Source organism: Oryctolagus cuniculus, chromosome 6 (genome assembly GCF_051225735.1).
Source record: "Oryctolagus cuniculus isolate XC-2025 breed Fujian yellow rabbit chromosome 6, ASM5122573v1, whole genome shotgun sequence".
Classification (NCBI taxonomy): Eukaryota; Metazoa; Chordata; class Mammalia; order Lagomorpha; family Leporidae; genus Oryctolagus; species Oryctolagus cuniculus.
In genome coordinates this window covers 94,750,837-94,766,968 of record NC_142872.1, presented here as the reverse complement: position 1 = coordinate 94,766,968, position 16,132 = coordinate 94,750,837, and the positions used below count along the sequence as shown (strand labels likewise).

The following is a 16,132-nucleotide window of genomic DNA, read 5'->3' as shown; positions in this document are numbered from 1 at the left end:
CCAGTTAAACAGCTTGCATACAGAAATCATCAAATGAAAATTGTTGGTGAGGATGTTGGGAAAAGGTAACCTGATCTATTCTTCGTGGGAATGTAAACTGGTGCAACCACTGTGGAAGACAGTATGGCGATATCTCAGAAATCTGAATATAGACCTACAATATGATCCAGTCATCTCACTCTTGGGAATTTATCCAAACCAAAAGAAATAACTATATGAAAGAGTTATCTGTACCCCCATATTCACTGCAGCACAGTTCACAATAGCAAAGAAATGGAATCAACCCAGATGTCCATTGACTGTTGACTGGAAAACGAATTACAGTTATATATAAACTATGGAGTACTAGTCAGCTGTAAAAAAAGAAATCCTATCTTTCGCAACAAGATGGTCAAACTGGAATCCATTATACTGACTGAAATAAGCCAATCCCAAAAAGATAGCATGTAGCTGATAGCATACCTGAAATGTATTGTATTGGACTGAAACAGACATCCTGAGATTTGATGATTGCTTATAACCCTTGTCTCTTCTATAGAGGAATGTTTTTTTTTTTTTTTTAATTTGGCTTTATTCTGTTTTTTTCTTTATCTTCATACTGTTTGTTGCACTCTATTACTTAAAGTAGGGTTAACTATATGATCATTAAGCACAATGAAAATAGATCATGGTAAGATTTAAGACAGGATTTCACGAGGGAGGAGGAAGAAGCACTGGAGTGTGTGGGGAGGAGAAAGGGTAGGGTATGAAATCATACTATGTTCCTAAATTTGTATATATGAAATATATTAAACCTGTATAACTTAAAAAATTAAATTTAAAAAACCTTTTAAAAGAGACAAAGAAGGGTACTATGTAATGATTAAGGGATCAATTAAACAGGAAGATGTGAGTATAACAAATGTATATGCACCCAATTACAGGGTGTCTGGGTATTTAGGACAAATGATAATGTATTTAAAGGGAAACATAGATTCTAATACGACAGTAATGGGGGACTTTAACAACCCAGTTTCATCAATGGACAGATCAAAATTAACAAAAGCAATATTAACAAAAAATTAACAAAATATCCCAAAAAATTAACAAAGAAATAACAGAGCTAATTGACACTATGGACCAAATGAACCTAACTGATGTCCACTGAACCTTTCATCTCAAAGTAGCAGAATACACATTCTGTTCATCAGTACACAGAACTTTCTCTAGGATAGACCATATGCAAGGCCATAAAGCAAGTCCTATCAAATTAAAAAAAAATAAAATCATACCACAAATATTTTCTGAATGCAATGGAGTGAAGCTGGAAATTAAAAACTTAAGAATCTGTAGAACATATGCATACACATGGAGACTGAACAACATGCTCCTGAATGAACAGTGGGTTAAAGAAATCAAAAGAAAAATAAAAAAATTTCTGGAATTCAATGAAGATGACAATGCAACATATCAGAACCTATGATGTTACTGTGGGTTTGTTCTGAGAGGAGGAGCATGGTGGATCCCACACAGGACTCCGGGAGTCAGGTGAAAGTGGGCCAGAAGCGAGCAGCCTGCAAACTCATTTATTTCAGTTGCTACATCAGCTTAAATAGCCAAGGCAGCCAATCCGGTCAAGGGGTGGTTTATGCCCTAACCAATCACAGCCTGTTGCCATGTAGTTTTCAAAGCCATCCAATCACAACCTGTTGCCAGTCAGGCTCCATTGCCAAGTGGGTTTCAAAGCCATTCCTAAGTAACTGATGCTCGCTTACCAGCAGCCATCACCTTCTCATTCTACCACATTATGGGATACAGCAAAAGCAGTGTTAACAGGGAAGTTTATAGCAATTTGTGCCTAAATCAAGAAATTGGGAAGGCACTAAATAAATAAGCTATTGATGCATACAAATGACCTAGTAAAACAGCAACCCAAACTCAAAATTAGTAAGAGGAAATAAATGAATCAAATTAGAGAAGAAATAAACAAAATGTAAACAAAAAATACAAAAGGGTTGATGAAATTAAGGGCTGGGTTTTTTTTTTTTTTTTTTTTTTTTGAGAAAATAGCCAAATTGATATACCATTGGCTGAACTTAAAAAAAAAAAGTGGGAGAAAAGCCAAATCAATAAAATCAGAGATCAATAAGAAAATGTAACAAACACCACAGAAATAAAATGAATCATTAGGAATTACTACAAATAATTGTATGCCAACAAATCAGAAAACCTAGAAGAAATTGATAGATTCCTGGACACACACAATCAACCAAACCAAGACAGAGACTGACTCTGTAATAAAGAACCTTGAAATCAAATAAAAGTCCAGGACTGGATAGCTTCACTGCTGAATGCTACCAGACTTTTAAGAACTAATTCCAATTCTTCTCAAGCTATTAAAAATAATTAAAATGAAAGGAATCCTACCAAAATCCTTCTATGAGGCTACCATCATCTTTTTCCTAAATCAGAGAAAGATATAACAGAGAAAGTGAACTATAAACCAATTTTCTGATGAATGTAGATGCCAAAATCCTCAACAAAATATTAGCTAATCAAATCCAACGTTACTTCAGAAAGATAATTCACTCAAACCAAGAAGGATTTATCCCTGATATGCAAGGAATGGATCAACATTCCCAAATCAATATATGTGATACATCACATTAGCAAACTGAAGAACAGAAACCATACCATTATATCAATAGATGCAGAGAGAGCATTTGATAAAATACAACATCTTTTCATGATAAAAATCATAAGTAAATTGGGATAGAACGCATATTTCTCAACATAATCAAGGCAATTTATGACAAACCCACAGCCAGCTTCTTATTAAATGGGGAAAAATTGGAACGATTTCCACTGAAATCTGAAATCAGAAAAGGATGCCTACTTTCACCACTGCTACTCGATATAGTCCTGGAAGTTTTAGCCAGTGCCATTAGGCAAGAAAAAGAAATCCAAGAGATATAAATTGTGAAGGAGGAAGTCAAACTACCCCTATTTGTGGATGACATGTTTCTATATATACAGGAACAAAAAGATTCCACAGACTATTGGAACTCAGAGTTTAGTGAAATTCTAGTATATAACATTAACACACACAAAGAAATAGCCTTTGTATACATAGAAAAGGCCATGGCTGGAAAAGAACTTGTAAGAACAATCCCATTCATAACAGCAACAAAAAAATTAAATATCTTGAAATAAATTTAACCAAGGAGATAAAGATCTCTGTGTTGCGGTGGAATCATTCTGAGAGGAGAGCATGGTGAGGGCAAGAGGCACGGAGTCACCAGACAGACACCGGAAGTTGGGTGAAAGCAGGCCTGAGGCGAGCAGCCTGCAGACTCATTTATTTCAGTTGCTACAGCAGCTTAAACCAAGGCAGCCAATCTGGTCAAGGGGTGATCTATGCACTAACACATCACACCCTGTTTCCAGGCAGTTTCCAAAGCCATCCAATCACAGCGCTGTTGCCAGGCAGGATCCCTCGTCATGTGGTTTCCAAAGCCATCCAATCACAGCCTGTTGCCAGGCAGTTTGTTGCCAGCAGCCATCTTGGTATGGCCTTCCCATTCCACCACACTCTGTGATGAAAATTATAAAACATTATAGAAAGAAATTGAAGAAGATACAAAAAAAGGAAACATCTTCCATGTTCACAGATTGGAAGAATTAATATAATCAAAGTGCTCATACTAATGAAAGCAAATTAGAGATTAAATGCAATCCCAATCAAAATATCAAGGACATTCTTCTCAGTTCTAGGAAAAAAATGAGGTTGAAATTCATATGGAAACACAAAATACCACAAGTAGCTAAACCAATCTTACACAAGAAAAACAAAGCTGGAGGCATCACAATACGAAGTTTCAAGATGTACTACAGACCAGTTATAATTGAAAAAACCTGCTAAAGGCAAAAAAAGACGATATGTTAATCATTGGAAAAAATTAGAAAACCCAGAAATCAATCCATAAATATGTAGCCAACTAATCTTTGACAAAGGAGCTAAAATCAATCCATGGAAAAAGTACTGTCTCTTCAACGAATGGTGTTGGGAAAATTGGTTCTCTGTGTCCAGAAATATGAAACAAGATCCCTATCTTACATCTTACACAAAACTCCATCAAAATGGATCAGAGACCTAAATCTACAATCTGAAACCATCAAATTAGTAGAGAACATTGAGAAAACTCTGCAACACACTGGCATGGGCAATGACTTATTGGAAAATACCATGATACACAGGCAATCAAAGCCAAAATTGACAAATGGAATAACAAGAGGCTTAGAGGCTTCTGCACTACCAAAATATCTACAACAAAGTGAACAGGCAACCGACTGAATGGCAGAATATATTTGCAAACTACCCAACTAAGAAAGGATTTATATCCAGAATCTATAAAGAGCCCAAGAAACTCAATAACAACAAAGCAAAGAATCCAGTTATGAATTTTTTAAAAGAGAAAATTCAAATTGTCAACAGACACCTGAAAAAGTGCTCAGGATTACTAGATATCAGGAAAACGCAAATCAAAATCACAGTGAGGTTTCACCTCAATCCAGTCAGAATGGCTTTCATATGGAAATCAACAAACAACAAATGCTGGTAAGGAGAAAAAGGTACCGTAATCCACTTTCAATGGGAATGTAAACAGGTACAGCTATTGTGGAAGACAGTATGGAGATACCTCAGAAATCTAAATTAGATCTATCACATAACCCAGTAATACCTATCCTGGGAATTTACCCAAACAAAATAAAATCATCATATGAAAGGGTTATCTGTACCTCCATGTTCATTGCAGCTCATTCACAATAGCTAAGATATGGAATTGACACAAATGTCCATAAACTGATGACTGATAAGGAAATTAAGGTACATATATAATATGGGATACCACTCAGTGGAAAGAAAAAAAAGTGAAAGCCTGTTTATTGGTACAAAATAGATACAATTTAAACCATGTATTTAGTGAAATAAGCCAGTCCCAAACAGACAAACACCATATATTTTCCCTGATCTGTGGTAACTAATAGCATACCTAAAATGTAATATATAGGAATTAAGTTGACATTTTAAAATTCAGTGATTGTTACAGTCCTTGTCTACTGTGGAGGAACAGTGTTTTGTTCTTTATACTATTTGTTGAACTCTTTAGTTAGTGTATAGTTAATATTATGAGTATAAAGTAAAACTGAAAATAAATCTTTGTAAAACTGAACAGTGGGAATAGGAGTGGGAAGAGGAAGAAGGGTGGAAACATAGGCAGGATGGAATGTATGGTGGGAAATATCACTAAGTGTCTAAATCTGTGTATATGAAATACATAAAATTTGTATTACTTAAACAAAATAAAAATTAAAGAAAATTTAAATAATTATATTCAACTAGTTTCACATTACAATTTTTTTAAATTTTTATTTTGGTCTTTATATTCCACACTAACTCCATCTCCTCTCTATTACAGATCCATTAACTTTCTTCTCCATGATGACTGACTACATTGTTCTAGCACATCAGATGTGCTCCCTCCAATTATGTTTTTCTTTTAAAGCCATTGTGATAGAGACAGAGAGGGAGATACAGAGAGAGAGAAAGAGATCTTCAGTCTGCTGGTGTACTCCCCAAATGACCCATAACAGTTAGATCAGGCAGAAGTCAGGAGTCTAAACACTCTCCTGGTCACCTATGTGGATGGCAGGCCCCAACAACTTCCCATCCACCACCTTCCCAGGGACATCAGCAGGAAGCTGGATTACAAGCAGAGCAGACAGGACTCTAATCAGCACTCTGTGTAGGATGCCAGCATCCTTACAATTGGTGGCCTAACCTACTGTGCCATGACACTGATACCCTCCTCTGATCTTAGCCAGCCACTCCATGCTCAGTATTATAGCAGATATTGACTGATAGCTAACATTCCTGAAATTATCTCCCTATTTGGTGTTAGTAACAAGACGATAAAGATATCAAAGATATGAAGAAAATCGTCAAAACCATAACCTCATAGCAAGTCTAGTATCATTCTAGTTTTAAAAGAAAGTAATACATTTTTAACCTAAGTATATCCTATTTTCTACATAGGTTTGGTGAAAACAATTCTTTCATTGAAATCATGCAATTTAATGTATTTTTCCTTTTCCTTTTTAATAACTGATAATATAGAATCTAAGACAACATCTCACTCACCTTCCTGCAGGGCTAGAGCCACTGTCTTCACTTTCCCATTGGTCATTTTTACTTCTTGGAATTGGAGGCTGTAGCATTTCAGCAGCAAGAGGATCAGCATCATTGTCTTCTCTGCCAATCCATTCTCCAATCACACGGGGCCTCAGAAGAGAAGAATTAAAAGCAATTGTTTCCTGAAGAGAAGAAAAGAATATGTTGTCTTGGGCCACTTTTTCTTGCTAGTAGGAAAACAGAAAAGATCTTGTCTAGAACTTGACCACTTATTTGGATCAAAATGTTCCTTTCTTTCTGAATTGACATAAAACTTCAGTTCTCTCCAACTTTACTACATGACTTGTTCTATGTGACTTATGTTAATTTCTGAAGGCCACTGGGATAGGAAATCCAGGAATGAAACCATGGTTGAATTTGAAGGGACAAAGAATGGAAGGAAGAGTGTATCATGGGGCCCACAGAGTGAAAAATGTTGGTGTCACTTCTGGGGAATGGCAAATAATTTCTCAGGTGGGTATTGGTTTGGGGTCAGGGCAAGAGGAGAGTGGCCTGAAAGGGCCTATTTTGTCCAACCGAGAGGCATTTTGGACTTTTAGAGATACAATGGAAGTTCAAATGAAGGCAATATCGATGACAGATATGCCATAATTCAAAATATATTAATCGATTTTCCCAAAATTAGATATGACACAGATATTAAAATGATATTGCATGAGAAAACTGATATGTATAATTTCTAGGGATATTTTAAGTGCAAAAAGGACAATTTAAAAAGAATTACTAATAGTATCTAATTTTTGTTTAGAAATTCACTTAGGCATATAATCATCATTTATATACTCATGATCTAATATATGTTAAGATTTACTATGCACAAAGTACTGTTTGTTATGCTGGGGAAAACAAAGGTGAATAAGGCAAAATTTAACATAATTTTATTTTAGTGGAGGGATTTCAGGGCGTTTTAATTTCAAGTTGTGGCATTCCCATATCCTTTTAATATTCCATGCTAAATTTGTACTTGTAATAATAAATGTCTTTTTAGAATATCTTGTTCTGGGGCAGACATTTGCTGCAGTGGTTAACACACCATGTGGGATGCCCACATCCCATATCAGAGCACATGGGTTAGAGTCACAGCTCTGCTTTCCAGCTTCATGCTGATATGCACCCTGGGAGGCAGCAGGTGATGGCTCAAGTATTTGAATTCCTGATACCCTTGTGAGAAACCCAGATTGATTTCTGAGCTCCTGAATTCAGCCAGACCCAGTCCCAGCTACTGCAGATATTAAGGGAGGGTAGCAGTGGCTGGCTGATCTCCCTCTGTTTTGGGGGGTGTGTGTGTGTGTCTCTCTCAAATATATATTTTAAGACTTTGATCTGAGAAACACAAGATTTGCTTAAATTATATTTAGTGACAAATATTAGAATTATGTCTTGAAAAATTCATCATATCTGATATTAAGCTTTTATAATTCAAAAAATAAATCTAATATACAACACCAAATACAAATAAAGTATTACAATATATTCAAAGTAGTATGTAACTAACAAATACAATATCAAAAGCAATGGGTAAAAAATGGTGAAATATTTGATGAGCATTTCTGCAAGTGGTAGTAAGAACCCAAAAGTAGTTGAGTAGCTTAATATTAATTGGGTCTACATGAATATGCAGCAAATAAATTTTAGTTAGAGTGTTTATAAAACTTTGCAACTATTCTGAACTCCTGAACTTCGTTCCTAGTGTCAGAAAGCAAAGCACTACAATTGGACTTCATATAACCCAATTAATATAAGTGGAAAGCCTTTTCCATCTGTTGAGATTTAATCTCATTTGATATACAGAAAGTATAATGAAAAGTATTCTTACATTTTAAATATACCTTTAGTTTTAAAGGCAAACTTTAGTGAAGACATTTTCAGAATAAAGCACCTATGAACATATATACCACTTCACCATCTGTTTCAACCTGTAAGATTTTGAAATGTTACTTATCCTATGAATTTCATTTAGTCCAACTGCAAAATGGAGATGATCAGAATCGTAAAGCCTCTTGTGTCAAACAAATTAGTAGTTAATACAGAGAAACCATAAAACCCTGTGCAAATGTTAGATGCAATTACTAAAGCTTACAGACTGCATTCAAATCATTCCTACATATGTGATATATGTGGAGAAAAAAGGTAAATAGAACTACTTGAATGGAGGAGATAGGTAAAAATATTTGCTTGGTTGTCAGCATGGACAGAGGAACATAACAGGAAATTGATGGTACAGAGATTTGTCTCAGAAACTTTTATTTCCTAGATCATATATAAAAAGGTTGGATAATTAATTCCACATTATTAATATCATCAAAATAATGAGGAAGAATTCGGCTCTCAGAATTGCCTTGCTATGGGTTCAAATGTAGGTAAGAATTGAGGTGAAGAAATTGATCATGGGGACAACTATAATTGGTGGATTGAGGCAGTGTGGCCCAGAACAATAATAGTAAAGTTTAGAGTTGGGTCTGATCAACAAGTTATTCAGAAAAATCAGAAATAGTTGCTTACTGGGATATTCAATAAAATTATAGACACCACTGCTGTGAGAAAATACAGAGAGGAGGAATGGTACATCTATGATGTTTAACTCCAACTGGAAGTAGGAATTTAGTGAGCAATAGCTGAGGAACAAAGCAATATAAAGAGCTAAAAACAGGTTCAGAGGAGATAGAAAGTATTTTACATATGAAAGGTCGGGCTCATTAAATTTTATTTTTCTGAATGGACAAAGCTCTGTTAAGACCAAACATTTTAGTATTGATGAAAAGATGGGAGTAGAATAGTTTCCCTTTATAAAAATGTTGTTATTTCTGCAAATTGTTGACTATAGAAGTTTTAAGATAATAGATTAAAACAGTAGATTTTTCTTTGGACAAATTGTTTATTTTTTTAAACTTTTATTTAATAAACATAAATTTCCAAAGTACAATTTATGGATTACAATGGCTTCCCCCCCATAATTTCCCTTCCACCCGCAACCCTCCCATCTCCCGCTCCCTCTCCCATTCCATTCCCACAGATCCCCCCTGGTCTTCCTCATGTGTCTGAGGGGTGGTGGAGTTGGCTGTCACATGATACAGCTGGGCTTGTTCCAAGTGTTTCTTCTCCTCTTTCTGAGGCCAGTGGAGTAACATAGACATGAGCTTCTTTTGACAATGGCAGAAATGCATGATAGCAAATAGAAGCATGCATGGCCTGTGGAGACCTAGGTTTGTAAGTGGTATGTGCTAACTTCTGCTGTGAACTAAAGTAAATCATGTGTGTAGGGAAATAAATTTTATCATTAAGAGAGGAACTCTAAAGTCACATGTCAAAAAAGCACAGGCACAGAGTGGTTGGAGAACAGGGCCATTAGCACCATCAGTCTCCCACACAGTAGCAGCACAGTTGTTAAAGTCAAAGGCATTAAGTCACCCAGGATATGCTGCAATGCTTAGGGCAGCTTCTTGCTTCAACTCTGTCTTTCTAGTTTGGACATAGACTTTCCTTTTGGATGGTTTCCAGTCTTTTCTCACAAGCTCCTTTCTCTGAGATTTGCATTGAGCAATATCTTATTCCCTTGTATGTAGCTTTATTGGATATTTGCAAGACAGAATTTTCAGGATTTCTAGTCTACATTACAGGTGAAAGCAATAGTGCAAAAGTTCTTAAAACTATTTAAGACACCATATAATCTGCTTGTCCAGCCCGCATGATATCCTCAATGGGCTTTTGTAGTCCATAAAAGGATTCCTATTGTGAGTGTTATTTTCATTCAACAGTATAATAATTATCCAGTTGATTGCTTAGGGTATTTGTGGACTATGTAAAAACTCCAATAACAAAAAAATGAAGAAGTAGAAGTTCATCAGAGAAGGGAATGAAGTTTTGTAATAGGATATAATGTTAAGGACAAGAGTGAATGCAGGAACCACAGACAATTTGTTTTTATTAGATTAAGTTAAGTAACGTCTTTTCGTGTATCTTTACTGAGAGGGTCTTAGTAAAAAGAGTTTTCCGATCACTACAAATAACACACTACAAGTATCAGTACATGGAAAAAGGAATTTTTAAATGTAAATTGAATGCAAAATGCTTTTGAAAATATTTTACTCTGTGCATGGATAAACAAATCAATTAAAATTTTATGAGCAAGCTTCGTAAATCCTAAATTGTTCTTTAGAAATATAAAAATACATGTTCTTTTGTCCTTTAGAGCTAGTGGTACATGTTGAAGTTCCTAAGCAAGTATGCTTAAATTTAATAAGAAAATAATTCCCACCTAAAAATTTTTCCAGTGTTTACAGATTTGCTTAGTGTTCACCATCAGCAAGAAGCTTACCTATCCAGGAAGTAATCATTTTTTCCTGGACCCACTCTCTCTGAGAAGCCAGCACCCAGTGGCTAACCCATAAATTCAACTGCTTTGTTTGCCAGATACCAGCAAAACACAAGATTAGTCCTATGTTACATGGGTCTGATTTATCTTCTCAATAAAACTATGCATTCATGGAAGGCTGGGATCATGTCTTAAACTGTGTTTCCCTCCACAATAACTAGCACATTTCTGATTTCCTGAAATAAGCACCCAAACAAGTGTTCATCAGATTAAAAATAAAGAATGGAAAACAATGCATATGTGGTGAATCATGAAATATCTTTGGGCCTAACTAAAAACCATATGAATGATTCATAGACAACATTGTTTTACATAATTTTAAAAGTCATATCAGAAGAAAGTATGCAGGATGGTTATCAAGTTTTATAACAAATGTTTCTTATAAAAACTTAAACTTTGGAATAAATTATTTTAATCCTCCCAGTTCACAAAAATGAGTTTTGGGAATACATAAATCTCATACAAAATATCATTAAATTAGATTTGATAACAACCTGCATGTTGAACTTTAGTTAGTGATTAAAGAAACAAACGGAAGCTCATAGTTAAAAGCTCTTTCCATCAGCCTTTACTGTTCCATAGTAATTAGTGAGAACTGGGGGTGGCTAATACTTCAGCAAGTAGAAGGAATATTTTAAAATTTTGTTTTGCTTTAATAATATTTATCAGTATACATTTCCTCAAAAACTTTATATCACATTAAGTGAAAAAATGGATAATCTATGTATTACTAGTCAAAATGCTAAAGTGTAATATGGAAAATATGAAAGGAGAAAATCACTACACTATATTTTTCAAACCATATGATGAGGTGCTGTGGCTGTCAGGTTTTATTACTAATGTTTAACTGTTTGCATATACTTTCCATAATGTCGATTATAAATGGAGTGCAAGGACATTAAATAGTTTCAGTTTATACTACTTTAGGATGATTAACTTTGGAACATTATTTAAAAAAAAAAAAAACAGTCTTCTTGATTTTCATCTACTCTGCCACATTTCATAGCATGCAATTTACTAAGGGCAGCTGGACAAAGAAGGAAGAAGGAGGATTGTTCCATTGGAGAAGAAAGATCAACAGCAAAATAATCAGTCAGTTCAGGTCTCAGAACTCAAATCCTAGCTCAGGTCTCAGAACACAGTTCCTGAACAGCTTTTGATCATGTATACTTAGCATATTGTGCATATGCATGCCATTCAGTTGTTTCATTGCTACTTTTATCATTCTGATTCCTGTCCATTCCTGTCTCCTCTGTTCACTTTGTCTGTGGTTCCTGCATTCACTCTTGTCCTTAACATTATATCCTATTACAAAACTTCATTCCCTTCTCTGATGAATTTCTACTTCTTCATTTTTTTTGTTATTGGAGTTTTTACATAGTCCACAAATACCCTAAGCAATCAACTGGATAATTATTATACTGTTGAATGAAAATAACACTCACAATAGGAATCCTTTTATGGACTACAAAAGCCCATTGAGGATATCATGCGGGCTGGACAAGCAGATTATATGGTGTCTTAAATAGTTTTAAGAACTTTTGCACTATTGCTTTCACCTGTAATGTAGACTAGAAATCCTGAAAATTCTGTTTTGCAAATATCCAATAAAGCTACATACAAGGGAATAAGATATTGCTCAATGCAAATCTCAGAGAAAGGAGCTTGTGAGAAAAGACTGGAAACCATCCAAAAGGAAAGTCTATGTCCAAACTAGAAAGACAGAGTTGAAGCAAGAAGCTGCCCTAAGCATTGCAGCATATCCTGGGTGACTTAATGCCTTTGACTTTAACAACTGTGCTGCTACTGTGTGGGAGACTGATGGTGCTAATGGCCCTGTTCTCCAACCACTCTGTGCCTGTGCTTTTTTGACATGTGACTTTAGAGTTCCTCTCTTAATGATAAAATTTATTTCCCTACACACATGATTTACTTTAGTTCACAGCAGAAGTTAGCACATACCACTTACAAACCTAGGTCTCCACAGGCCATGCATGCTTCTATTTGCTATCATGCATTTCTGCCATTGTCAAAAGAAGCTCATGTCTATGTTACTCCACTGGCCTCAGAAAGAGGAGAAGAAACACTTGGAACAAGCCCAGCTGTATCATGTGACAGCCAACTCCACCACCCCTCAGACACATGAGGAAGACCAGGGGGGATCTGTGGAGCCAGTTGGCCAGGAACCAGCATAAATCAGCTAGCTGAACCCCAAAGAAGGAGAAATAAATATTTGCCATGTGAAATCACTGAGTTTTGAAGTAAATTGTTGTGCATCTGTAGCTGAGGCAGAAATTGATCCCCTGGAGAGTGTTGCTTACTAAAAGCCTAAAATATATGCCACTGACTTTGGTACAGAGTGACAGGTAAAAGCTGTAAAATGATGAGGCAATTATCTGGGGAGACTGGAAATAAATGGAGAGGAAGATTATGTGGTATTCAAATACTTAGTAAAATTGTCAGCCATGGTAACTAGGGAGACAAAAAGTGTACCTAATAAACTTTTAAATTAAGTAAGGAGATCTCCAGGAAAAATATTGTAAACATTACGTATTTACTTTTAGCTACATAAAAGTTACCTTAAGAAATATATGAGCTCAGAAATAACTGGCCAGTTTGCAAGCAAAACTTAGAGAAAGTGTTGAGAGTCTGAGTATATCATTTTCAGCTTTTCCAGACAGCTAAATATCTTTAAATTAATATAAATCCTTATACAAATATTCAATACATGGCCCTAACAGAAAGATAAGGCCTTCAGGCTAAAGAAGAAATCAAAGATGTGGTTATAAAACTCTTTATTAAGTCCTCTGAAAATACAGACTGTGTGTATTCAAAATTTTGTTTCAGAACACGTAAATACCCAGAATTAAATTTAGAAAGAGAGGCATGGCTTGGAAAGAATTCTCAATATGGTATTTGGTACAAGAATGGGAAAATAATCAGAATCTATAACATAATCTATAAATGAGTTGAGACAACTTAATTGCAAAAGCATCGGCCAGAGCAAAAGGGCAGGGTCCCCATTTTTCTACCATAAGGAAGAAAGCTAAGAACATTGCTCAATGGAAGCTATTCCACATCGTCTTCAAAAGTGGCCAAAGAGCTTAACAAAGAGAAGAAACTTCTAGAGGCCAAAGCCAAGAGCTACAGAAAACAACAGATGGAAACTCTCAGTGAATCCAGGTCCCACTCCCCCAGCCCTCAGGTAAGAAGACCTCATGATACTGGCCCAGCAATATTTCAGAATTTTTATAGCTAGTAATTTTTATGAACCTCTCATTATTCTCCTTTTCAAATGGGGTGTTTAATCTTGCTAATTCATGTCAGTCATTACTTAATGGAAAGGAAGAAACCAAACTGTCATCATCACATGATTATTTTACCATATATAAAAATCAAGAGAATTCAAATACAAATATTAAATTAATATGAGTTTGGTGAGTTTATTGAGTTTAAGATAAAATTATAGGGGGAGAACACTGGCCCCAGCAGACTAGGTGAGAGGGGAATCCATGGGTCTACAGCGCTGTAGATAACAGCAGCAGGGAAAATATGGCAAGCTGCTTTTGAAGTTCCACGTGAACCCCCTTTGGACAGCAGAGGTGGGAAGAAAAATAAATAAATAAATAAATAAGGAGATGGTGTACCCCCCTCCCCTCCACCAACTCTGCTACAGCAGAGACCTGCAGCCAGCCAAAAGAAGGGTCACACCATTTTTTTTAACACAGGCAGCTGGCTGCAGCCCCCACCTCCCATGTACATGCCCAACAATAGTGGGGATCACCTCACTCTCCCACCTAGTAAGGGCCACAATTCAGGAGAATCCCTTCCTCCTGGCTGTACTGCGCCATTGCCCAGCAATGGGAGGGGAGGGGCAGCCCAACCTATGGGAATCTCCTACCTGTCCATTATCATCAAGAAGTAAGCAGAGCTCCAGTGGGTGTGAGATCTGCGTACCCCCAATACAATCTACAGACCTAACCAGAGAGAAAGACCCATCCTGGGAGCTGAGTCTGATAAAACAGGGATTGCATAAGAGGAGACAAAATGTGGCTAGGCCCTTGACAACTACAGAACGCTTCCCCACAACCCCTGAGCTCCTCGGTTACCTACAGATCTCCTAACAGAGGGAACCGTGCTCACAGGAAGGACTCCACAGATTAAACATGCAGTTCATTAAGCAGTGTGAATGAGGGCTGAGCACACTGGGGACTACCATAGGGTTGTCCTGCAGCTGTGAGAATGGAGGGTCACAGCAGCAGAGGTGACAATCTCCTCCATCCAGATAACCAGAAGAGAGCTATCAAGCCCAACAGGAGTCTTACTTTGGATACTTGCTCCACCCTGGAATACTGAACAGAGCACCCTGCCACACCCAGCACACATCTCTTGGTATTCACTGAAAGTACAGACATCCCACTAAGCTATAAAGACACAGCCAAAAGATAAAAGCAACCAGACAATTAAAAAAACTACACAAATGCTGAAAAACAAAGCAAAAACATAAATAAGAATAAAGAAGACATTATGAACCCCCCCAAAAGAACACTAAACAAATAAATATTAGAAGGTAAAGATGAAGAGATTGAAGAAATGCCAGAAGCAGAATTCAGAAAACTAATCACTGGATTACTTAGAAGCAATCATAAGCAAATTCATGAACTAAAGAAAAGCATACATGATATGAGTGAAAAATTGTCCCATGAAATTGAGATGTGAAAGAGAAATCAGAATGAAATACTAGAAATGAAGAATTCAATAGATTAAATATAAAAAATGCAGTTGAAAGTCTTGACAGCAAAATAGGTGAGGCAGAAGAAAAAATATCTGAACTAGAAGATAAATCTCTTGAAATTTTATAGTCAGACCAAAAACAAGAAGAAGAAATTAGAAAACTACAAAAACACAGATGGAGATCTACAAGATACTATCAAATGACCCAATATATAGTCTCTAGGAGTTCCTGAAATCATGGAAAGAGAGAAAGGATTAGAAGACCTTTTTAATGAAATAATAGAAAATTTCACCAATATGGAGAAAGCAAGGGACATCCAAGTATAGGAATCACACATAACTCCCAATAGACATGATCAGAAAAGCTCTTTACCATGACACATTGTAGTAAAATTCTCCACAGTAAAGCATAAAGAAAAGATTCTAAAATGTGCACAAGAGAAATGCCAGATTACATTCAGAGGAACACCAATGAGACTCATAGCAGATTTCTCATCAGAAACTCTACAGGCTAGGAGAGAGTGATGAGATATATTCCAAGTCTTAAGAGAAAAAAAACTGTCAACCCAGAATACTTTACCCTGCAAAGCTCTCATTTGTGAATGAAGTTGAAACAAAAACTTTCCATAACAAACAGAAATTGAAAGAATTTGTCACCATCCATCAAGAATTGCAAAAGATATTATAGATGTGCTGCACACAGAAACACAGAAACATTTTCATCAATTCAAAAGAAGGTAAGGGCAGAAAATCTCCCAGTAAAAGGAAAAAGGAAATCTAAAGTAAAAAATAGG

At 36.0% G+C, this 16,132-nt stretch overlaps 1 protein-coding gene across 11 annotated transcripts in view; it reads right to left on the bottom strand.

Moving 5' to 3' along the window:
• The window catches only part of C6H8orf34 (chromosome 6 C8orf34 homolog), a 498,572-nt gene that overhangs the window by 315,980 nt on the left and 166,460 nt on the right, over positions 1-16,132 (bottom strand). For all 11 annotated transcript variants that reach the window (XM_089335333.1, XM_089335332.1, XM_089335329.1 and 8 more), the window contains one exon: positions 6,182-6,354. In XM_089335333.1, coding sequence (XP_089191459.1) covers positions 6,182-6,354 — 173 coding nt within the window. The remainder of the gene's footprint in view (positions 1-6,181; positions 6,355-16,132) is intronic.